The sequence below is a fragment of the Melospiza georgiana genome, chromosome 1 (genome assembly GCF_028018845.1).
Source record: "Melospiza georgiana isolate bMelGeo1 chromosome 1, bMelGeo1.pri, whole genome shotgun sequence".
In the NCBI taxonomy this organism is placed as follows: Eukaryota; Metazoa; Chordata; class Aves; order Passeriformes; family Passerellidae; genus Melospiza; species Melospiza georgiana.
The window spans coordinates 48,397,320-48,423,181 of record NC_080430.1 but is presented as its reverse complement, the minus strand read 5'-3'; the positions used below and the strand labels follow the sequence as shown (position 1 = coordinate 48,423,181).

The window sequence follows — 25,862 nt, the reverse complement described above, 5'->3', positions numbered from 1 at the left end:
CACATTTGCTGTAATATTGCTTTGCTATGAAAACTGGAATGGAAGCTTTATTCTAAAGATAACTGACAGCTACTGTACAGTATTAAGGAGAAGATAGGCCTTCAAGTGGCTCAGTAATCCTTTGGATGACTTTTTATCATTTGATACAATATTTCTAACCTTTCTCTAAGATCAAATAAATAAATAAATAAATAAACCAGCTTTGTCCCTATTAATGAGCTTCTCAAAGCAACTGGCTATCTGCAGTTTTTCATATCAGAAAATAACACTTACTCTGAAAAGAGCGACAGGAAAACAGATTATTTTATTTATGTGTTAAGTTTACTGATTTAACATTTTTGGTATGACGTATTAGAACAACAATGGTGATACAAATCTAATAAATATAACTCCAAGGTGCCATTTGTGCTATTCCTTCTGAGGTGTACTTTAATGAGGCAGCATAGATAATACATTCTGATTTCAATTTCATGTAACACGCAAGAAGATCACCAACATTAAGATCAGAAGAGCTCATGATAGATGCCTGAAAGACCTTCCAGATTTCCTGCAGGAAGACTAAGAACTTGTCAATTCTGGTAAAATGAGGATTTTTATAATAGAGCAGTTCTACATCAGAAAAAAAAAAAGGAATTCTGTGTAGATTATCATAAGGAATAACAATTGGTCATATCAGTATGTTGATCTTTGCCATGACAGAAATTCCAATCCAATTTGCATGTGTGAAATTCACAGCAAAACATGCTGGAGTGATTCTGGTAGCAGAATCATACTTGGTTATTTTGCTAACCCGAATTTGGGACATAGATGCCAAGTTACGATGTTTTATACAGACAGACACAGGTGTTACAAGAAATAGAATAATAGCATATAGAATAATTTGAGGGGGGAAAACGACAGAAATGGTCATTGTTGAGCTTTGAGTGTAGCACTACTGGTAATTCTGGGCAGGTGCAGTGCTTTGTTGACATGGAATACCTGCAGAATTAGATCTAAAATTTATCCCAGGTGCCAGGAATGCTGAGCATATATAGGGTATGGTGACTTTAGTAGGAATTTTGTATTTGACATGTCTATAAAAACAGACTACAAACGTAGGTGCTTAGATACAGCCTATAGGTGGAACCTTAATAATGTTCAGTGAAATGGAAAAACTGAAATGGAAATCAAAGGAGACAGAATTTCACTTGCAGGTGACTAACTCAGGTTTGAAAATACTAACTTAAGTAAGCATGATCTAAAAGGCTGGAAAACTTCTAAAATAGTTTTATGTACTGTGTAGCAGGAGTTCTTAAGTTTTGATTACCTATTGATCCCAATTTCAAGTACCCCAATAAATGTATATATGGTTAGCCATTAAAGAATGAGCAACAGTCACATCAATGTGATGTTGAAATAACAAATACTGAAGTCATGATATATCAGTTCAAGAAATTTTATTGTGAACATAGTCAAATGTGGTGTTTGTTAAATTAAATTTTTGGAACAGCTACCTAGACTCCATAGCAACATCACATATTATTTTACAACTGTTAGAATCAAACTTATTTTTTCGTTTTGTCAAGAGGAAAAAATGTACAAATTATTTTCTCCAGAGAATTGTCACCATTCCTTCTCCAAGTTGCTGTCATTAGATTGACCATTCCACTATGCTGGAATAGACATGGATGCACCAAGCCAGGTGTTTCCAAACTCCTTAACACTTTTGTGTATACTTTATGTTGACTAACTTTCAATCTAATATGGTAAAAATAGGGAAGAATGAAAGGCAACAAAACAAAAAGCATGGGATATCATAATACAAAGAACAGACATACAAGGGATAAGGTAGTGTATTTTTCCAAAACCATTTAAGAAGCTATGGGTCAACTCAATTTAGCATTAATGCAAATCATTCAATTTTGAAAATCCCCTGATTATTAACTCCCTGTGAAGTTATCAATTGCCAGCTGAATCCAGACTCAGAACATCCGCACCCTCTTCCCTTCCCTTCCCTTCCCTTCCCTTCCCTTCCCTTCCCTTCCCTTCCCTTCCCTTCCCTTCCCTTCCCTTCCCTTCCCTTCCCTTCCCTTCCCTTCCCTTCCCTTCCCTTCCCTTCCCTTCCCTTCCCTTCCCTTCCCTTCCCTTCCCTTCCCTTCCCTTCCCTTCCCTTCCCTTCCCTTCCCTTCCCTTCCCTTCCCTTCCCTTCCCTTCCCTTCCCTTCCCTTCCCTTCCCTTCCCTTCCCTTCCCTTCCCTTCCCTTCCCTTCCCTTCCCTTCCCTTCCCTTCCCTTCCCTTCAGGTGTAGGAGCAGTGAGGGCTGTTTGAACAGGCAAATTCCTCCCCAGAGGGTGCAGTCCCCACCTCTGCTCCCTCTGGCATGTGGCTAAAGGTCAAACTCACCTCGTCTCCTGCACATCCATGGCCACGTGGAGCCATTGCTGTGCTGGTGCACTCCAGCACTGGAGTCGTGAAACCTCCATTCAGCCAAGGGAGGCAAATAGTTTGCTGATGGATTAATGTAATTCTAACTATTTAAAGATGAAAAAATTAAGAGGCCAAATTCTTGAAGTGTTAAATGGATTTTTTTCTCAGTGTTGCTGCTAAGCCTTCTTACTGAGGGGCTTGGCATTTTTTAAATATAAAATAAAAATTGCCTGGAATACCAAACATATGCTTCTAGTGAGTTTCTTACTACCTCCCACACACATGTGCCCAGTTTAGTTAGAAGTGCCATTCAGTATTTTCACTGAATGTTCTAACCTCAGTTCCAAAAGAATGAAACCTGAAAAAATATTTACTCTAATTGTGAATGATTGGCACCATTTTAGAAGCTCACTGTAAATGCAAATCAAGACTCTTTTATGAAACACATTTTTAAAAAACCTATAAACCTCCCTCCAACAAGACCTGACTGACCCGGTCACTTCAATTCAGTGTTGCAACTTTCGTCCAGTCAGTGCATATGACTGAGAAATACTTCCTAAGCAAATAAAAAGAAGATTTTCCTGTCCAAAATACTCAAACAGCTCTTAAATTCTTTTATCCAGAATTGTAACCTAGATTCCAAATGAATGAAACCTGAAAAAATATTTACTCCAATTATGCGCAACCGACACAGGCTTTTTGGTTGTGCTTAGCAGTTGAATGTAAATTCACATATGAAAACTTTTCCTCAACCAGATTTTTATGGTAAGCTACATCAGCGGCAATTAATTTTGTAAATAAATATAATCCATCAATATGGGTCAACAAACATTCAAAATTATGTTTTCATTTATAAATACCCCCACTCCCCAATGATTTGCAAGTAATTAATTTCTATAGGAGTGCATTACTTCTGATTAGAGCTAGCCAAGGCTTTCTGGAAAAATTGCAGTGAATTTCAACTTCTAACACTATATTTCATGTAACATCTCTGAAATGAAACAACAGCCTTACTGGAATGTAAGCAGCATTTCAGACTTGCTTTTGGATGTGCAGTCAATTTGAGGGCTTCCAGGTAACCTATTAATATTAGATTGGTTCCTGCTGCTGCCAAAAGGCTGGTGGATAAACCACTATGGAAATGAGCATAAAACAAGGGAGGGCAACACTCCTTTTCTCTAGATGGGGATATTAAGATCAAGCCCCAAAAGCACCTTAAATATATCAGGCAGTCTACACCCAGATAGAAGGTTAATGGTACATCAGAGTAACCAAGAAATGCCCCAAACAGAACACCCTAAGTATTTTGATTACTTGTGGTTACAGTGTGATGAAAACTTTATAATTTGTACATACTCTGAAAACTTCAGAATGTATTCTCTGAGCAAGGTAACCAGAGAGCTGATAATTTGCTCACAAAGAGCTGTGGATAAACTGAACAGATATTTGAAATGTCTGAGTTGCCAGTGTAGTTCATTCAGCAGTCAGAGCAAAGGGAAAAAAGTGGTACAGAGCCACAAGCTGATTGACTCCATCTTCTTGGCAGGGAAAGAAAGCTTTTTCTCCACTTGTCTTATTTTTTTATGTAGTAATTCACTATAAAATCTCAGTACAATCAGACATACTTATTCTTCTAAAACAGTATTTTAAGATTTATAACCCTCTTGTTTATCATTCTAAACTGAAAAAGATCTTTAATATAGTCTTTAGTATCAGGTTATGATTTCATTAAAGTTCCTAAACAAGGAAATATGTGGTTTGTGGTACAAATAAACATGCCCTGTGGTTCCATTTCTCTCCTGCTGGGACAAAAATCAGAAGAATAATTATGTTATCTTTTGTTAGTCTTGGAAGAATTATAATCAGATCTTTGCACCACTTAATTCTATGATGAATGACAAGATGTTTTCTAAATAAACAGTTGTAAAGGCCACATTCTCTTTTGAACTGGCATTTAGATATGAGCTAAACGGACACAGTCAGACTTTCTGTAAGTTTTATATGCAGCAGTTTTGTGTAAATTTAATTGCAGGAAGATTTTAATCTATGAGACTTCATGGAGTTTATGTTGGAACAGAGTCCTCCTGACTATATAAATCAAATAATTGCTGATCCCACCAGAAATGTTCAAATTCTTGAAAATTGCATCCATATCTATATCACAGTAATATAATTTTCAAAGTAGAGCGATGGCAGTTTAAATAATGTAGGCAATACCTACAGGGTGAGTTAAATTTTTAAAGAGACAAAGCAATCTCTTAAAAAACTGACAGTATTTTGATTGCCATTCTTTTGAATGTATATTTTGATAATTGCATAAAATCTACAATCTTCTGTTCTCGAAGATATAAAAGCTTTGCAAATCTGAATCTCTTAATCATCCGAATGGAATGAAACAGTTATATTTGATATTTTAAGATGCATCTGTTAAATTTCTCCTTTCCAAATCTGCTAGAAGACTTTAAGATCAAGAACATATTTAGGAGAAGAAGATGAGCATTAATAAATGAAATGTTCCCACATTACAGTTCAGGTCTGGATACTTGGGCAACATGAAAAAACTGTCACAGATCTATGCATAACATTTCAATGGAATCTACTGGATCACTTTAATCAAGCACAAAACAGGGATGGTAATTGACATACATGAATTTGGAACCCCAAATAGACAAAATCCTTCAACATCCAATAGTTAAACCAAACTGACAAAAATGTTACATTGTTTAAGAGTGATGTGATGCAATATAGAGGATAATGGTTAAGCAAGAGCAATAACTTGGTATACAAATTGTTGCCATACTTAAACAGGCAGAAGCAGAGCTACGGTACCCCCACAGCAAACTGAAATTTCTCATACCAGAGCAATAAGTGATTTACAGTATTCAATACACCTGTGTGATATTTATCAAGCTCTTTGATTGTGAACTGCCACCAGACATGTAAGGGACTCTTAATAAGATATTAAAGCACTTTGCTGTTTTCATAATTTCTGCTCCTGTCAAAAAATAAACCCACATTAACTTTCAGCTTTGTATTTGTCCCACTGGTTGAGAAGCCATTAACTCCAGCAAAGATCTGAGGAAATGAGCTGAATTGATGTATGTGAAATTGCACTACTCAAGCAATCTGCTCTTTTCTGAGGCTGCCTCCTGGTTTAAAGTACAGCATGCCAGGACCCAAAAGACCCAGAGTGCTTAAATAATGCCAGGAAGAACAGTTTTAATGAGTTTTTGAAGTAAAAAAGAAGCCAAAGATCATACAGCAATCCTGAAGTATGTTTCTCAGAACTCACCTCTGTGAGGCGACATATAAATTCTGCACTAATTACAAGCTCCTACAGGCTAGCGAGCCTCAAGCTGAGTTTGTGGCAGTAAAGCAGCTGTAGGTGAAAATGGGCCACCAGGAGAGTGCTCAGTCCAACTTCTGCTGGAGGAATGTCTATAATAACAAGTGCCTCATCGCAACAGAAATATTTGTCAGGAAGGCCTTTATAGCAGCTAGTTGTATTAAATACAATAGGAACAATAAAGAAAGTATGAGAAGGAGTTAATTTTTTCTAGACTTCACACTTAAAATCAATGATGCAAGTAAATTGCTTTAAGTGAATGCCATTCTTTAGAACCTCCACCTTCAACAGACTTAGGCAACAAATGTGAGAATACATCAGCTGCAGAATAATATTTGTGTTCTTCATGAAGGCCAGCCAAGTTGGACTGGACAGGATATGAACTCGCTAGTTTGGCAAGGAGGTATGAGTCAAGAATAGCTGTTATGTAAGAGCTGGCTTTATATTTTAGTTCCTCTGATATATTTGAATTAAGTAAATGGACTGGAAAGAACCTTTTAGTTTATTATCCTACCTGTGACAGTAATCCTTAGAAGATATTTAGGAAAAGGATGAATAAACAAATAATGCAAATGTTTTTCAGGGTCCTGAGGGAATCAATAGACCTTAACAGCCCAGAGCAGTCTCACCAGGGATGCACACACACACAGTTGGCCAGTGGGTCCAGGAGCCCCGTTTGGCTCACATTTGGAACTGCAGAACTCAATCTACATCACCACTGGAGTGCCATTAATGGTGTTTTAGCCACCTTCCTTGACCCTTGCCCTTGTTCTTTTTAAGATAGCTGTACACAAAACACTTTAGAATCCTGGAACTATTGGAAACACATAAATCTGTTAAAATGATAAAAGAAAAAACATCTACTAAGCCTACATAAAGAAACTATTACTAGTGCCAAACTCCTAGCAGGTGTTACTTGTTACCTTGCTATGTTTTGCAGTATGGAAGAGCTGATAACAAAACTTTCTCAACTAAAATTGGATGGACTCTGAAGAAAAATAAGTGTGTTTATGTAGTCTTAAATGTAGTGGTTGGGTGGACAAATCCGTTTAATTGCATGCATATCAATTTTCAGAGACTGTCTCTTAATTGTTTAGTCTGCATCCAGCTCTCCAAATACAAACTGAATGCTTCTTTCTGCCTGTTCTATATCAGATGAACCGTAAACAGAATTAGCCAAAATTTCGTTGGCAAACTGAGCCCTAATTGATTCAGGACAGGTCTTCTTTGCCTCTTCTGGATCAGTTGGACCCATGAGTTTCTTCCATTCTTCCACAGCATTTTCCTTTGTTAAGACCATTATCACTGATGGACCCCTGTAAAATCAATATAAAAAAAATATCTCTTAAACTATTCTGAGGTTTCTGAGATGCAGACTTAGCTTTAATATCAGAGGTACCATGAAGGGTTACAATAAGCATTGAACTATCTTAATTTTATTAAACTGTTTAAATATTAAAATTTTTTTCTGCATGTTTTGTTTAAGGAAAAATCCCATAGTTGAAAGCCAAAGAGATTGTGATGATCTGATATTTGGATTTGGACTTCTTGTCCAAAAGGCATTCTCATCCAATAATTTCTGAAGCAAGACAATACATACTGTTTTTATCAGCTATAATTATGAGGAAAATATTTGCCCTGCACGAGGAGAAAAAGGATCCCATTGGAAAGGAGTTCCCTTTCAAGGAAAATAAAATCCAAAATAAAACTATCCATAAGTTTGAAAAGAATTTTAAATCTCCCTTTTAAAGGAAGAGTATTATTTGCTAGAAGCCACTAAACTTGCCAGAAAGAGTGACAGGTTGTAAAATCCTTGCACCAGTTATGGTGTAGCATATTTTGTTGGCACTGTAGCAAGAGTGATGTCTACTTACATACCTCAGTACTGTAAACCAAAACACTTACTGTGTCATAAAATTCACCAGGTCATCAAAAAAGGGTTTTCCTTCGTGGTCCTTGTAAAAGTGTAAAGCCATTTCCCGAGTTAAAGCTTGTTCTTTTATCTTCGCAATGTTAAATCCAGCCTCTTTAACTTTTTTCAGAATTTCATCTAGGAGAGTGACAAACAAGTCATTTTTGATTTGAAACGGTTTAGATGCAAAAAACGCAAACCCCAAACACCAACACTTTAAAAGTTTCAGAAAATACTGGATGCCTTCTTCTAAAAAAAATCACCAATAGCTATTAGAATTCTTACAATATCAAACCAAATATGGACAACATAAGAAACACTTCAACAGTCCTCTAAAATGGGCAGAAACCATTGTCCCTGCATTATCCATCTTGATGCATGTATCAAACACAGATTTTAATAAACTATGACAATAGCATTCACTGTTACTTCTCACATTGAAGAGTGTGGACTGTAGTTGTAAAGCTGTATCAAACATCAGCTGGCTGGCCTAAATCAATCTGGATTTTGACAAGAGGGGAAGATAGACTCACAAAAGCCAATGATGAATTACCATTAGAAAGACTACCAAAATTTGTTAGGACAGAATAGAATAATGCTAAGGAGGGGGTTTAGGTAGAGGATTTTTAAAGAGTGGCAGCAAATATCCTTAGGGCAAGATTCTGAATTGTGCATAGTGCTCTTTTAATTTTGATTTTTTTTCCTTATTCCCTTAGACTAACAGTAAGTTAAATCACGGATGGGAAGTTAAATCAAGGATGGGAACGCATCTAACTGAGCAATGACCCTTTTGAGTCAGTAGAGATACCTGCCTGAAATAAGTAATACAGGTTTGGCAAGAGTCCCTCTCTTTGTCTAATAAAGATGCTGGGAAGGTAGTTTTCAGAAGTAAGTAAGCCTGGCCCTTAAACAGTTTAACTTAGCTAGGAGCTCTGTTTCTTCAATTCATCACTATTCTAGTGAAGAAAGACCCGTAGGCAGCTTAAGCAAAAGAAATGTCACATTTGAGATCTGTATCTGAATTATGCAAGCCATGTAAAAGGATTTCTCTGCACAGAAAATGTACTTCAGAGAATCAAAGAATGCATTTGATGTGATTTACTGTAGTGTGCATTGCTAATCCTTTGCAGAAATGATTGCATCACTAGATACAGCCTATACTATCTAAATGCCTTACCTTTAGGAGTAGCTGCATCAGGTTTGATTACTGCGAAGGTGTGTTCCTCAGGGAAGAAGAACTGTAGCTCCTTCTGAGCATCACTGGGTGTAGAGCTGCCGTGCAGCTGGTTGATAGGTAGATGTTCAAACGCAAACTCTGCACGCAGACTAAGTCATTGAAGGAGGGAAGTTACTTAATAGCAATTTTGAGCTCTGAATTATAATTAGCTTCAACCCAGGGAATATAAATTACTGTTGATTTGGAAATCAGAAATATAAGCATCCCTCCCTCCCAATAGCGGTGTTGTTGTATTTCCAAGAAATACCACTTATTTCTTAATGAGATGGCACTTCTGTCATCAGCAGGTAAGGTGATAGATACCATTGCAGTTTTCTAAAGCAATGTGATAAGCAGGCAGAACTAAGGTGTCTGTTTATAAACCGTGTAGGAGAAACTTAGTTACAAACAAAATATTCTACCGATGCAAAGTTTTCAATAAGCTACAAGAAAATCTTAGTGGTATTTCAAGAAAAAATAATGGTGGTATTTTAAGACCTCCTCCCCCCCATTAAGAATGTGTATTACCGGCATTTTTTCTCTGGCTCAAGAGTTCCCCTTTCAGTTCATTGCGCTTTTTGAAACTCAGATTTTAATTCTGTTTAGCAGCCATTATATCTCAAAAAATGCTGAGGTTCCTATGTGTAATACACTGCTACCTTCAAGAGAAGCTTGAAAAACTGCAGAAATGCATGTCTGTTTCCAGATGGTGGCACTACAGTTACACTAGTTGGAATGTGGAGTGAGATGAGGAATGTGAGGGGAAGTTGAAAGCTGTGAGTGATGCTTTACTTCTGTGACTATTACCTCTCTGGATTTTCCTTAGCCTCTTCAAGGATCTTTGGGCCTAGTAAACTTCTCCAGTGTGCTACAGCATTTTCTCGTGTTAGAGCCAATATAAGAGTTGGACCACTGTACAAGGGGAAAAGTAGCATTAAAACAAAACAAAACAAAACAACAAAAAACAAGCAAACAAACAAAAACCCCAACAATAACAAAAAAAACCCCAAACAATACTCCAAACTCTTGGAACTTTTAAAAAGTAGTTTGATTATATATAGCCCAGACTAGGAAAATGAGCCCCAGTATTGGGGGACTTTAAAACTGATCTGATCGTTTAAATAGGTACAGGCTGATAAAAGCTTATGGGGCTTAAATATGAATTTAAATTGCAAAGTTACTGTGTTTTGTCACACAATGGCAAGACAGAGACTGATCATGCCCCAGCCATGAAGGGAATATCCAAACATGATTTATTTCTCTTCCCCAAGTTATCCAGCACCTGGCCTGGTTGAAGATTTCAGAGCTGTCTTAGAGACAACCTTAGTGCAGCCTTTTCAGAGCAGACCTAAGCTGTTTTCACTCAAATCAGGTGGACTTGGCCACTGAGACATCATACATACAGCAATATGGGGTAGCTAGTAACTTTTAAAGGCTTGATTTTTTAATTTGTTGTACTTGGAAATTATTCCATTATCTGCAATTATCTGTTCCTGTTTTGTGTTTTACTGAACTTTTAGACACATGTATATCTTGGACCCATGCATTATCCAGGAAGTGTTCAACGCCAGGTTGGATGGGAGTCTGAGCAACTTATTCAGGTGAAAGGTGTCCCTGCCTGTGGCAGGGGGTTGGAACTAGATGGGCAATGATTATCCCTTCCAGCCCAAACCATTCTGTGAGTCTCTGATTCAACAATTATTTAATGTGAAAATTTCAATCTTACCTGGTCATATGCTCCAGAAAGACTGGGAAGTAGTCTTGATCTACATGCTCTTGGTAAAATGTACGTACTTGCTCCTCAGTTAGAATTACTTCTTTCTGCATTGCTATTTGGAAACCATCGTCCTGTATCCTTTGAATGATGGAATCTGTTAAATATATTTAAATAATGCTAATTGCCATCCATTCATTCATTTGAACACTTGTAGAAAAATGACACGGACTTTTCACTGATAATGTTAAACTTTTTATGGTTGAATTTGTTTCCTATCTCAAGAACAGGAAACTAATTTAAAGCAACTGCTAGGAGGCATCACTAGTTGCCTGGACACTCAGAAAACTGTTCCTCTTCATATTTAGGCTTTCTCATTCTTAAAAAAATATCAGTAGGAAATCCTGACTGAGAAATATGATACATGTTACTACCAGCAAAAGAAGGTCTAAGGAATTTGAATAGGTGAAATGTTTATTTAACTAAGTCTTGCAAGACCACATGGGTAAGTTAGCAGTATTTGGCACATGCCAAAATTACCTACAAAATTAATTTGTAATTAGTTGAACATGAACTGCAGAACTGCTGCTCTAAGCAACATGCTAGACAACCATAAGTAACATAAATTCACAAGGAAAGATCAAGATTGTAGTCTTTCAGCTCTCTGCACATAAGACTGCTCATGTACAGGGATTCTCAAGCTAGAAATAAAAATACTGTCTGAAATCTAGGAAGAAATGTAAATATATGACTGAGGAGAAAAGTAAACTTGTTTGGATGAGGCTTCATGTAATGGGGTAGATTTTTTAACTTAATCTGTAGAAATGCTGTCTGTTTAGAACTGCCTTGGAGCAGCATTGCCTCATGCAGCATAGAACATCTTTGGTTGGATATTTTTCCCCTTGCCATTCATCTATCCGGAGTCTGCTATTGAAGAATATCAGCTACTTTGTTATGGTGAGAAATCTAGTTCCTTATACCACATTTGAAAATACAAGCTTCTCAGACAGGTCTTCTAGAAATATTTCATCGGCAGAATTTCTTGAAAAATCAGTCAAAGGAACGAAATATCATTGACATTTGCATTCTCAAGATATGAAAAACATTAACTGTAGGAGTGTGCCCCCTGTTGAGGGAGTGACAAAACTATCCTTTGTCCCCTCAAAAAGGAAAGAGGCCCAGAAATTTCTCTCCTCGATTAGGTGAAAAAGCCACCTCATAGGCCTGGGGGACTTCACCTCAAACTTAAGGATAGCCAATTGGACAGGAGCCAAAAAGTCCCGCCTGGGCAATTTAGTAGAAAAAGAAGTGAACAAAGAAACTAATCACTTTTGGGAGGTGCTTTACTAGGAGCAAGAACCTGTGGCACCTGGCTTGGTTTTTCTCTGTTTGTTATTTTGCCTTTTATTAAGGCTTTTTGTTTCCAACACTGCAACAGAAGCCATCCTGCTGACTTTTATGCCTCCAAGGGTAGCTGAGCTATCTTGGGTGTGTTATAGACCCCCAAGAGCTTATGAGACCTGGTTCGAGGGGGCTTCTAAAACAATTAACCTCATAACTTCATTCCAAAGATTACTCCCTGCCTAATGCTGGAGAGACAGTATAACAACAAAAAAAATTCATTAATTGAGTTAGAATTTATAATTCAAAATTCAAAATATGAGTATTTTATATACCCTTGATAGAAAATACAGGGTTAGGGTTAGGGTTAGGGTTAGGGTTAGGGTTAGGTATTAACACTTACCTCGCCTTTCCTTCAAGAGCTTAGGTCTAATTATGGCCAACGTCCTTTCAGCGTGTCCTCCCTCCTCAATATGAAAATTCGGGAAAAAGAAGGCAAGCTGTCTGCTGGCATCTTCAATACTGTCTTGCACATCGCATAAATTTACCAGACTCTCGGTTTCCTTGAGTGGTGCCAACCTGATGAAACATGAAGTAATACAGTGTTTAAGTCACTGCTTAGTGTTAACAAGCTGAATTATCGAAGACACACTTTCTTAAAATTTAGTGAAACATAAGAATAGCATGTGAAACTAAGTTTTTATTAAATTCAGATTCATGAGTAAAGTAACATTTCTGAGAAGAAAATTATTAATCTTCTCAAAAAGTGCATGATCATGTGCTCTGAAGGAGAAACCTCAGCCAGGTCGCTTTAAAAATTCCCCTCTGGCTTATCCAAAACAGTTTCTCTTTTTCATGAGATAGAATTACTGTTGACAAGTGTACAGTGTATAACAAATGATCAATAGAAGTCTTGTGCTTAATTTATGTACAGCATGATCGTAAAAATGATAGTACTACAGAGTTGTTGATAACAGAGACACCTCTCATTTTTTCTTGCCTGTTTGTTTAGCTATGTAAATAAAGTCCCTCTTGGCCACTTGTAGAAAATGCAGTATTCCCCAGCTGTAATTAGTTAATGCAGAAAGGGATGCAACAGGCATTGACAAAAATGTCAATTGCAAATAACAAATTAATTTTTGGACAAAGTATTTAAGCTCATGTTGCATTAAGTAAATGTCTTGTCTAAATGTAAAACTTTATGTGATATTTGAACTTTTGCGAATACTCTATTTTCTCAGGCTGTGTATACAATTATCATCCTTTAAATTCTCCTCAAGCCCTTGACATCGAAAAAACCACACTTTTCAAGATACCATGGTTGTGAACAGCTAATCCTTACAATTGTTTTTTGTATCTTGGACCAGGGTGGGGACACCAACCCAGTATGCTTCCCTTTCTCTGCTGACTTTTACAGTGCTCCCAGGGAGAAGAGCATGTCTCAGGTCTGCCCTGGCCATATCTACAGCTTCCCAAGGAACATAGGGGCAAACATGGGAAAGAGTGCAACCTTCAGTGCAGGCAGTGCAGGCAGTCCCGTGGCATGGGTGAACTAGAATTACAAGGACTACATCAGCTTTGAAGGATTCCCATTGCTCTGAGTGTCATTGTTCCCATTGTTCTGAGAACCCACTGAGGGTGAGTTCAAAGAGATCAATGACCTTGCCTCATCATCCTTAACTAGGAAGCAAGGAATTTCTCAATTCCCATTCAGAAAAGGGAATTCAGCCCTGAGAACTGGGGCTGCATCTCTGGTGGTGGTCCTGTGAAGGACTAGGCAAAGAACTCTGCCTGCTCCCTGGACCTGCACACGTGGGCACATCTGTAGGAACGTGCCTTGGTTTATGGTGTGCTCTGAGCCCTGACTGAACCATGGATACACATTTTCACTGGTACTTACTTGATTGGCTCCTCAAGCTCAACAGCCTCACTTTTTTTGCGTAGTTCTATCCAATGAGGAATAGCACCAGTTGCTTCTTTTTTAGTGATTATCAAAACATGGCATGGTCTACTCGTCATGAATTGAACGAATGCATTAAAGTCAGGCTAAAAAACAAAATTTTCCCCCCTATGAACTCTGAGTTTGTCATTGGAAATGAGACAATTATGCTTTAAAAGTAACTCATACATTCTTGTTCCTGAAACTGGCATTCACATACATTCCTCAGAACTCTGATATATTGTTTGGGAAGATATTTTTTATCAATCATTTGAGACAACATTATCAAATGTCCAAAAAGAAAGTAAATTGAGATAAAGAAAGTCATATAACTGCTTTAAACAAGTACTAGATGTTCTTCCAGGTTAAAGTGCAAATGACAAGAATGAAGAAAATTATCTAGAAATTCAATGTGATCACTTGTTATGCTTGTAATACAGCATGTTGTGTGACATAAGAAACTGCAATACAGTTCCATGAATAATTTTTGAAACTAAAAGTCATGTAGCTGGCTATAAATATAGAACACTGAACTGTTTGCAAGACATTTGTAGGCTCTCCATTTCCTTTGCTATGTGCTTTTCACTTCTTCAGTTTCAACTTATAATCTTATAAAAGTACATATCCATCAGAAAAATAAGTTTTGAAACTTATGGTGTGAATTGTTAATTTTATTTCATTTTTGTATGTCATCTTTTTATTGGGGATATCTATTCTCATTTTAAATATTTGACTAAATCCTTATCAGCCAGCATCATGTCATTGCATATGGTAGCTTTTTCCTTTAGTAATACAAGGATGAAGTATTCATATCTATGCTTTCAATTCTTTGCTTTTCTCTTTCAATTATCTTCACATCTATGCATATTCTTAACCCATTTCCCAAGATGAACAAACTAGTCTCAAATTTGGCTGCTATTCCCATGAAGATGAATTTTATGTCTGTTTCAAAATTGCCTCTGTCTAACCTACAATCCCAGCTTTGCTAAAACCAAACTCTTCATGGTTTCTTAAATGATCTCCCTGTTACTTCCTTTTTAAACCATAGTGCAGCCATCTGTGATTACTGTCAGTTTTCTTTTTTCTCTCTGACTTTAGCAGGAGCCATCTCATCTCGCTATTATTCATTTGGAATGCCACAGGAGCACCTTCCCACCTTCTCCTTCAGATTGGGTGAACCTTTCCATTGCTCCCTCTAATAAAATCAAACAAACTGTTTGTTTGAATATAATTCCATCCTCTGTCTCTCTTACACATATAGCAGAAGGTAAAAATATTTGCTAAGGAACTTAATTTCTGGTCTCAGATCCTTCTGAACAGTTAATTTTAGTTATCACACTGCTGTAAAATATGACCATATCCAGGTGCCAGTTTGCTAGACCACTGCAATTTAATGGTGGACAGCCTAATTTAATTATTTTCTTGAACTTTATATCTGTCTTTAGCTATTTTTTTGTCCCCTAATATAGACAAGACACAAAAAACGAATAGATTTTGGCTGAGATGCTTTCCCTCTCTGCCTGTGCACATATTTATTCCCAGAACAACCCCATGATAAAATCTAGAAAGAAAAAAAGTATAATATGTAATATAATTTATTTTCTGGCTGGAATAATATATGTCAAATAGATATACACTCTCATATAGATGACATTGGATTTTGGGTTTGTGCCATATTTCAGCACCTAATAGCCAAGGTCAAGTAGTTGCAGAAATAATCTATACAGGACTCTAATTTTCTTTCCTACAAAGGTCGCTATGCCTGTCATAACACATTTTAAAATCAGTATAATTTTATTTTGATAAATAGTGTTATAAATTTAGCCCCATGTCTAAGGATCATGCACATTTAGATAACAAAAAGAAGAAATAAATCTTTTAGTATTTAATTGGAGGTCATTTTAATTTGGTTGGAATATTAGATTGCTACATAGTGATATTTATATGAGTCAGTGAAAAAAGGGAGAAGGAATATTTTTTTTTTATGTACTAAATCTACATTAATTCTGTTCTTCAGTATACCTAAAATTTACCATACAGAGATTTGCAAGCATGTCTAGTAACAATTATATGTTTTACCTGAGCCTTTCATTTATGTTTTGAGTTTGGTTTTACCTCATCTTTTTTCCGGGAGTAAAATACTTTGATTTGATCTTCAGTAAGCATTCTCTCCTCATCTGCTTCAATGCCAAATCCTGCTTCTATAATCTGCAATTATTCACTTATTACTTAGGGGCATTTGAAAATAGATACATACAAAATCATATGTTATTGTAAATCTAAAAATTAATTGGTTTTGGAAGCTAACTTAAATTTTAAATTCTCTGAAATATTCAAAATATAATCTCTATCTTTGTCTAAACTGAACTTCCAGCCTTTCAAAGCACTTCACTTCAGGATTACAATACCCATAAGTTAATGTTTGAGAAGAAATATAGTGCAGTTCAATGTATGAAGTACATTCATTCAAAAGGTAATAATCCCTTTTATTTCACATTGATTGAACTCCTTTGGATCACTGTGAGTGGTCAACATGCAACTTATGTTGCAAGAAATTATAAATTATATTCTAACCATGGTAGTCACACAAATGTGTACTTGTTAACAGTTGTTGTATTAGGCTAAACTACTTGGCTTTAGAAACAGCAAATGAGGAAAAAATTGAATCTACTTTATGATTTTCTGTGTTAAGCTGGGTTACTGCACTAAATGCAAGCATTTGTGAGAGAGGCACATGACTTGCATCAAAGTTCCCAACCCATTGGTGTGAGGTTTGTACCATATACTGGTATTTTTACAGCCAAGGCAGTATCCAGCCCCAGTACTGATGATACAACAAAATTCAAAATTAACCTGTGCACCAGCACTCTGCTCTGTAAAAGCCCCTGTGGTGCTGCTGAGTGGTTTCAGCCTGCCCTGACAAGGCTGGCTGTGCATCCTGTGTCGGAGAACACACCTCATGAGCCAAGTAGCAGCTGCTCCAGCTAAACTCTTTTCAAGCACTGCTTTTTTTTTTTTTTTTTTTTCATTTTTTTTCTTTTTTTTTTTTTTCCCCTTTACTGAGCTTCCTTTCTTTTCAGCTAAAGTAAAGTAATTAAGTAATTGCAGAAACAACCCATATAGCACTCTGATTCCCTTTCCTGCGAAGGTCACTGTCCCTGTCATAATACTTATTAAAATTCTTTTAATTTGGTCTTGATATATATTGTCATGAGGCTTTATATTTTTTCATAACAGAAGCAATATGAACCAATGTCTAACCTCTGCTGGCATAGAATATTAAAGCAATAGTATAGATTTGAATGTCATATTATTTCAGGTAAAAATTATTGTGCTATTATCATCCTTAGCAGAGAAGCTTTATCAGATTCTGTTCCAAAGTCTGGGCATAAATTAGGATCTACTTAACCTTACATTTTGCCATTATGTCTCTTAAATAAATAGAATAAATGAATATTTTAAAATTCTCTCTACCTTTCTTTTAATTTCTTCTACACGTCCTGCTAAGACATTATCAGGTTTTATAATTCCAACAGAATAAGTGAATATTTCTGAAAAAGGGAAAAAATGATGTGCTAAGTAATATATTCATCAAAATAAAGGGAATCATCTTTACTGGACCAGAAGGTTACAGTTAAGCATCTGACTGTAACTCAATCAGATCCCAAAAACTGTGGAATAATTTAAGATAGTGATAAGGGAAACATCAGACTACTACTTGTTACCAACAGTACAAACACTTAAGCAACTGCATGTGTTGAGGAAAATATTCCTGCCAAAAGTTAGTGTATTACAGTGTCTGAGAGATCCCTCTAACCTGAAGCTGAACATGAACTAAAGCTCAGTTTTCTGATTTTCTATCATGTTTAGATTTTGGGGATTAGTATGAAGTCTTTAGATAATTGCTAAATGATAATACTGTACTTCTAGGTCTCACAGGGTTTATGAGAAAAAATATAGGCTAAAGCTGAGGTCAGAAATTTGTCAGGTGAACCATACAATTAAATAAAAAACCAAATCAAAACATGAAGAGGAAGGAAAAGGGATGCCATGACTGTGATCTAATGCCTCTCATGGGGAAAAGAAAAAGCAAGATCAAGAAGAGGGAGAGGATGGAGGAGTTTGTTCCATCTCAGGGTTGTAGAATGGCATTCTTTGCAGAGATGAAGCAGTAGGAACATTCAGTAACCACAGATAACAATAAAAATAGAAAAGATGGAGGTCTCAGGTAATGAAAAACCTGAGAGAAATCACAGACAGGACTTTTAAACAGGATGGTGCTTATTTTTAAATATTTTTGGAAGCTTATCCTCCTACAATGGATTTATGTACTTAAAAAAATCTGTTATTAAATCTAATCTGGTGAAAGAGTAATTTGAGAGAAGGCATGCCATTGTTTCACAGATTAACTCTTACAATCCTCTCAGGCTGGCCCCATCTTGGTATTCCACCTCAACAGAAGTACACAGCTCACACAAGGACTGTGTAGAAGTGACTTTAAGGCCTTAACTTTACACAGGAAAATTCCCTGGCACACATTACTTCTGTCTAAAGTCTGAAGGTTCTCAGTGTGGGGGTGAAAATGTTGATGCTGACAGCCCAGTACATTAATTCTTTACAGAAGAAAGATCAATGACAGCATTTTGTTAACACACCCAAAGAAGGTCTATTAGTGCTAAACATAGACAATTATTAATCAAAAGATATTTGTTCTCTTTCTTCCCCTTAACACTTCTAAAATACATCAAATATATTTACCCTCCTCCACAACCTCCTCACCAGACCCGTCTGATGAACCTTCATCATGAAAAACGAGTTCTTCTACCTAAGGTAATTGCAAATGGAGTAAAAGTGCATCACCAGTGAAAAAGCAAGGTCAGCAAACACAGCTGTCACATCTTTACAACTCATTTATCTCAATTTTGCTACCCTGGAAAGCAAGCAATTCTTAGAAGGCCCTTTGGTCAGTCTGATTTTGCTTAACTGAGTTTCCGTTTGTTAAAATGCTCTTTTTACTCTAAGTGGAGTTCTTTCATCTCCATTTAAACAAAACAGGCAATGAGACATGATTATTTCAAATATTTCCTATGTCTTTGTTTCATATGATGCAGTTCCTAAGTTAGATATAAAAAATAGTCAAGAAAGAAAAAAGATTACTAAAACATTTATGGGCTAGTGGCATTTCATCCATCCCTCAATTTCTTGCATTGCTAGGCTAACCTGTAAATTTGTCAAGTTTATATAAAGTACCATAATGGAAATTTGGGAGTTCTGAGGAGAACAAGCAACAAGGGAGGATTGATGCTGCTACTGTGAATTCCAACAGTGGGATCTTTCACAGTGCAGGCTATTGAGCCAAGACTGAGCTGTCCTTGTGTCTTCATGTTACCTGGAAGTCAGGAGTCAAAGGTGATAGAATACACTTGGCCTTTGTTTTTTGTAGCAAACTGGATTCATCAGGTACAGAGCAATCCCCCATGGCTTTGAGCAAACTGATCTAGTGAAAAGTGCCACTGCCTGTGGCAAGAGGGGTTGGGCTAGGTGATCTTGAAAAGTGTCTTAGGACCCAGATAATTTTACTTAATTTCTTAAAGGCACATCATATGTGTAATTTTATTGTTAGGACCAAAATGCAAAAAATTAGACATTATCTTGACACCATCATAGACATTTAGAGAAACAGTGTAAGTGCAATAAAAATATACATTTATGCATAAGTATCTGGTTTGTGAGTACCTCAGCACGTTCCTTCTCTCCAGCTGCAATTTGCCTCTCTTCTTCCACTAAATCTGTTACTGTCTTAGTTATGAGAGGAGCATTTACACCTTTCACCATTGCAATAATTTTACCATGCTGTTGAAGAGAAAATAACACTCTCAGTGAGTTTTCATCACTTAATTTACACATTTACTTGAAATTTTGAAGCATGCAATATCTTGCTAATTTTTTCCAGCTACAGAATAATTTCTTATGACCACTGAAGTGAACACCAAAACTACTGCTGCCTCTATTATTTCAGAATGAAACTTTTGTGCATTTAATTCCTTGTTTCCTTCTTTACCAAATTTTCCATGTTGATTTCTAGACTCAGTACTAATAATACAGTTGGAAACAAATGCAAATACGGATTTTATTTGTTCTTAATTTCTGTAACATGGAGTTTTCCATCTTTTTTTTTGTTGTGTGTGTCTGACTTTTCACTGCATTCTCTACCACATTCAGGTGCACAGCAGTGAAGCTAAAGGTGACCAAAATACTGCTAACATTTCTAGGCTGCATTCAGATTCAAACCTGAAAGAGTCCTGAAAGTGTCATTATCTTTGGTCCTCGCTTATGGAAATTCAAATCCTGGCACCCTCAAGTTAAAACAACCCCCATCTCTTCTTAAGTGAGCAGTCCTAGGAGAACCAGCTTTCTGTGCCCATTACTGAGAGATAATAAATATATGATTAATTGCTACAGTTCCTCAAGTATGAAAACACAATTTTATCTGTTATCTTAAAAATCTTATAATGCCCGGAAATGTAAACTCTCTTTCCATGATGAAAACAGTGTATAAAATAATTTCAGTGTAACCACAAGCAGGCACTTTATGTAAGGCAAACCTGGAAAACTTACCTGGACTTCCCACTAACCACCAAAACAGTGACTACCACAATTCTTCTGTGGCCTTACGTGCAACAGCTACAACAAAAATGTGCTTGAGAACCACCAGATTCAGCCATGGAAAATGGCTCAAGCAAACAACACCAGACAGTACCATCCTACATAATATAAAATGTAAAGATAGGATTTGTACAGCTTCACATCTATTTCAAAATCTATTGTAAAGTTAAGGCAGAAGTAGGCAGCACATTAAAAGAAGCTGATGTGATGTACTTACAACACTAAAAAGAAACAGAGGTTCACAGCTCCTCCTAAATGGTTTCAGTATTTCAAGGTTGTCAACTTCTGCCTGAAGTCAGACAAAAAACATTATTTGATTACATAAGTAAGCATGCATATATAAAGAAAACCTTTTCACTCACAGGAAGACCCCACTCTTGAATACTTAGGTGTTGCAAACGCAAACTGCAGTCCTAAATACAACTGACAGTCCTTGTAGTGATAAAGAAAGAACTGTTTTGGTAATATGGGATTGTCCTCCCTTTGTAGTACAGCAATAAATCATGGAAAAATATCTTCTCTGGATACTATTTTCTCATGTAGGCTATAATAGCATATATAAATGAAGGAGTAGCCCATGTAGTCTTGATGGAAGAGCTTATCCAGTGTGTTAATTTTTTTGTGAAATGCAGTCAACTGTAGGAAAGCACGTGAGATAGCCTTCCAACACAACTCCCTGCCTTTTTCATGTATAAAAAATTAATGGTTTTTTATGAAAAGTTCTTTCATCATGGAATTTTAAGTTTTCACTAACACGAAAAAGGATGAACTTGGTCAACATCTTGGATAAACTGAGTCTTTGAAATAAATTTATCTACTTTAAATAGGAGGTATGAAACACACACACACACATATATATATATACACTGCTAGTGTAAACAAATATTTTTACTACTACAGTTTTGTGATTTTTTAAAATTTCTCCCCTTTTCATTTTCTTAAAAATGAAATTAAAGTTAACATTTGCAAAAAAAATTATGCAACAGTTTTTCAGGGATGTAAGAATTTTAAATGCAATGGTTCCTAATGCCGAGACCTGAAAGTAAAAGTCATATAGTCTGGCTTTTAAATATTTCTTCAGTCTCATCAAGGAAAACAAAAGTTGTGGGATATCAGCTCTTTTTTATCATAGCTTCTTACATATTTATTGCCATTTCTAATCTACTTCTAAACAAAGTTTTATGAGGACATATGCAGGGAAAGCAACCTGGCCAAAATTACAGCAACTCAGTATAAGGACAATAAGATGAAAGCTCTGCATATGCAGATCAGAAGATATATTTAAATCTAAATGTGAATATGGTCACACACAGGATTTGTGTCCTTACCGCGGCAAAATGTAGCAGATTGTCTTCACTAAAGTCGATCCTTAGTTTTCTCAATAAATTCTGCACAGCTTTGCAAGGACCACACCAAGCTTGATACACTTCTATCACTAAAAGGTGATAGTTTGGAATTACAAACAGATGACTTGAGGAAGTTATAAAATGAGACATTTATGTTTGCACTGAAGCAGCACTGGGAAGGCATTTGTGTGGATGTCTCAGTCCTCTTCTAGACAATGAATCATGAATTCATCAATGGATTCAGTGGATACATTACTGGATACGTACTCTTTAATTTCAATTACTTTTGACATTGGAAACCTACTTCAGAATACTCTTTGAGATGATTAATCCAAACAGCAACCTTTCTCTCGTACTCCTTTTGCTTTTATTTTCTCTTCTTCTTTCCCACTGTTGGTTTTCATTTTTATCCTGCCTATTACTATCTCTCTGCAGATATGATCCTGTTACAGACTTTTTCCATTTACTGAAAAACAGTTCCTAGGAGAGCTAGGAGACAGTTATTGGACTAAATGAACTGAAAACTAGGAATAATGCATGTCATGGAACATGCCCTCTCTAGAATGCTGCAATAATTATTTAGTCTGTGAAAGATTTTACACACAGAAGCATCCAACTCCCTACGATGGAGAATACCATATTGAAAGGTATTTTCTAAACACTGGTGTACAGCAGTATATAAAAATAAGACTTAAATAAATATTTTGATGAGAATTTATCATATAAGTTACTGTATATTCATAATTGTAATATATGATATTAAAAGTCTTTTCCAAATGGAAGAATTGTATGGTTCAATGACTCCATGATATACTTTTATAAATATATATTAATATAGCCTTTCTTTAAAAGATATGGTGCTAGGCTTCTAGAGTATCTATTAAAGCTAATATATAAATATGAAAACATGCACATATGTCCGTGAAAGGTTAAAAAGAAAATATCAGCTGTTAGTACCTACTATACCCTTCATCTGCAGCATTTCATCCCACTGCTCTTCATCGGTTATTAAGGTCTGAAACAAAATTAATTAACATTTTAACATTCTAAACAAGCAGAAAAAGAATCTATTTCCCTCTAAAGTTGTTCAAGTAATTAGGATTTATACCTGGAGCTGAACCTCTTTCTTCTTGCCAGCCATTTCCCTGTGATTATATGAAAAATATTGAAATTCAAAGCATATTAAAGTTTTTTAAAAGACCATGTGACATACAGAACTGATTTTTATGGTTCTCAAAGTATCACTGCCCTCTGATTCCCTTTGCAATTAACTCAACTGAAGCCCCTACAATAATGGTAGCTAATACTCCACTCTGGAATTCTGTGGAGAAATATGCAACTGTTTGCAAAACCCACATGGCACAAGAAACAGAAGAAAATTTAGTATCTTAATCTGTTAGGGTGTGCAAAACTTTTGACCTCAACAATCTTTCAAGCTTATAATCACTCTGCTCAGAATAGCACAGGCACTTTGATGGGATGACAGCTGCTGTAACACTGGACCATTTCAGAAAAATATTGATTAAAGAGCTTCAACTCTAATAACATCAAATCAGTCTTCCTGTCTGCTGGGATACATAAAAAGCAATGACATACTTGTGCCCCATAACTAAATCCTGATACATTCATCATTCTGTCATTTATTAATAATGTCCTTAATATATTTATGATAGACAATTAACTGTGAACTGGACAGAACAACAGTTCTGATACATATGTGGGTGGAGTTTGACTTCAGCATGGGCAGCTTGAGTTTCTAGAGTTCTTGGATAAGATGGTGGTCTTGACCTGAGGGAAAATTAGTGAGCCTCCATGAATGTGACCTCCTCTGGCATTGTTACTTGAGAAGTTAACCAGCGAGTATGTCCAGGATTTGAACTATCCTGGTATACTCACCAAAGCTGTTCCCTTCACAGCACAGAAGACAATATGAGAGCTCTTGTGCTGGTTTCACATTTCATATAAGAGTGTCAGTAAGAATTAAATTTTTAAATGGAAACTTTCTTCAAATCCTTTAAATGATACAAAGCATGGCATTAATTCCTATCCTTTAAAGACTCTAAGGAGATGATGCTGCCTATTGACACTAGAGGGAACTGGCAGATGGAAATATGTCCTATTAGTAGGAAATCTTCATCAAAAGAATCTATCTTTCATTGTTACTTTCTTCACTGAGCAATGACAATCAATTCTTTGCAAGACCAGTTCTGCAAAACATTAACCAGTATACATTAAAATGGTCTATACATTGCAATCGTTCTACACGTGCTCTCCAACTAAAAATATGCAGTCATATGCACTCAGATGGCAAAGCAAAGCACTGCAGCACAGACATGTGCTGCTGTATGAGAATATGCAAATGTGCACATTAGTCTGGCATAGCAGCTGTATGTGACAGGCATGTGAAGACTACATGTGACATCTATACTTTTCATTAAAATTTTCACATGACATTCACATAACATTCCCTCAGTAATGCCGTCAGTACTATACTGATTAAACCTGGACAGACAAGCATGTTTTCTCCTTTGTCCATGATACTTCCTTCAACTAGTCAGACATAAAAATAGACCTGGGTGCACACTCCAATACACTCTCAAATTAATACTAAAATATGCAGAGTCTTTGCAGATAGCCATTCAACATCCTAGCACAAACCCTCATCACACATATATACATGAAGATACCCAACCAAGAGTTTGCAAGATTTTGGCATGCTGCTGTGTTTATTTGCTTACAGACGCATAACACCCTGAGCATAAGCTCTTGTGTGTGACAGTGGATCCTTGGGAGTTCCTAGGTGGCACTCTGGTGGATCATCTGCCCACACACACAAACACACACAAAGAGAGAAACACGTGTAAGCGAACAAATGCACGCACACAGGCTGGTTCAGGCCCAACACCTGTGCTCTGCACCAGTAAGAGCTCCCAGACACTCGTGTACCCCGTGGTTTGACACACACCCTCCACAGTAAGCCCACCACAGCACAATGGCTTGGGTACCACTCAGCCCTGAGCTGGGAGCCCACTCAGGAGCACACAGACCCCTCCAGCCCCCTTGCACCTATCCTGGAGCAGCCCTTCGCATGGGGACACTCTGTGGCCACCCAACTGCCGCCCCTCAACGGCCCCAACGGCCTCACCCATCCTTTATCTGCCCAGCCCCATCTCTGCTCCTTCTCCAAGGGTCATTTCCCCCCCATAACCCTATTTTATCAGTCTGGGGTTGACATGGCACAGGCAGCTGAGATACAGGCATGCTGAGAGGGAAATGGAGTGAAAGGTTGGGAGGAAGCGCCACCATTTTCTCTGTTTTCTTTGTCCTAGGGAAAGTCAAGCTTATCCTTTTAACATGTGAGAAAATTAGTCCTGGCACCTAATTAATGATCTGCCTTCACTCTGTCTTGCTTGCAAATTGTGAGACAATGGAGACTAAAAGAGGAAGATTTTAGTGGTGGTTTGGGTGACCAAAAGAGGGTCTCAAAAGTCAAATAGTGTCTGCCCATGCTCATACACTATCAGTGCAGGTCTGTCATCATGCTGGTGCAAAACAAAGTTATCATTTTAAAGATGCACATTTGCACCTCAGCAGCCCCCAAAAAGTCACAGAAGAGAAAGGCAAAACTCATTTATACACGTGGAAAGCACAATTGTTCCAGTGTACAGTGTGGCTATTTTCATGTATTAACTCTTACAGGCATTGTAACTGGGAATTGGTGGGAATTTCTTTGTGAAGGTAAGCACTTGAGAATGTCCACAAATCAAATGTTGGTGTCTCTAAACTGCACACATTTCACATATGCATGTTGTTACAGAACTATAAATTGTACTTGTATCCAATTTAGTTTTGAAACCCTGCCCAGGCCTACTATGTGCTGTCATGTCAGGTGTGTCTACCACATCTTAAGAAAATCAAGTTTCAGTGACTTTCTTGTAGCTTTTCTTGAGCATTCTGATGCTGCTCACCAAAGCATG

General features: G+C 36.9%; 1 protein-coding gene across 1 annotated transcript; it reads right to left on the bottom strand.

The window, feature by feature from the left end:
* Positions 1 to 6,844: 6,844 nt before the first annotated feature.
* NME8 (NME/NM23 family member 8) lies at positions 6,845 to 23,026 on the bottom strand. Its single transcript, XM_058035519.1, has 15 exons — positions 22,994 to 23,026; positions 22,843 to 22,900; positions 21,868 to 21,974; positions 20,757 to 20,828; positions 19,610 to 19,726; positions 18,632 to 18,698; positions 17,348 to 17,424; positions 15,989 to 16,081; positions 13,835 to 13,980; positions 12,338 to 12,513; positions 10,606 to 10,750; positions 9,687 to 9,791; positions 8,841 to 8,989; positions 7,657 to 7,801; positions 6,845 to 7,067 (listed from the first exon to the last, which is right to left on the bottom strand). The coding sequence occupies exons 1-15, from the start codon at positions 23,024 to 23,026 to the stop codon at positions 6,845 to 6,847; spliced, it is 1,713 nt and encodes a 570-aa protein (XP_057891502.1).
* Between the last annotated feature and the right edge of the window lie 2,836 nt (positions 23,027 to 25,862).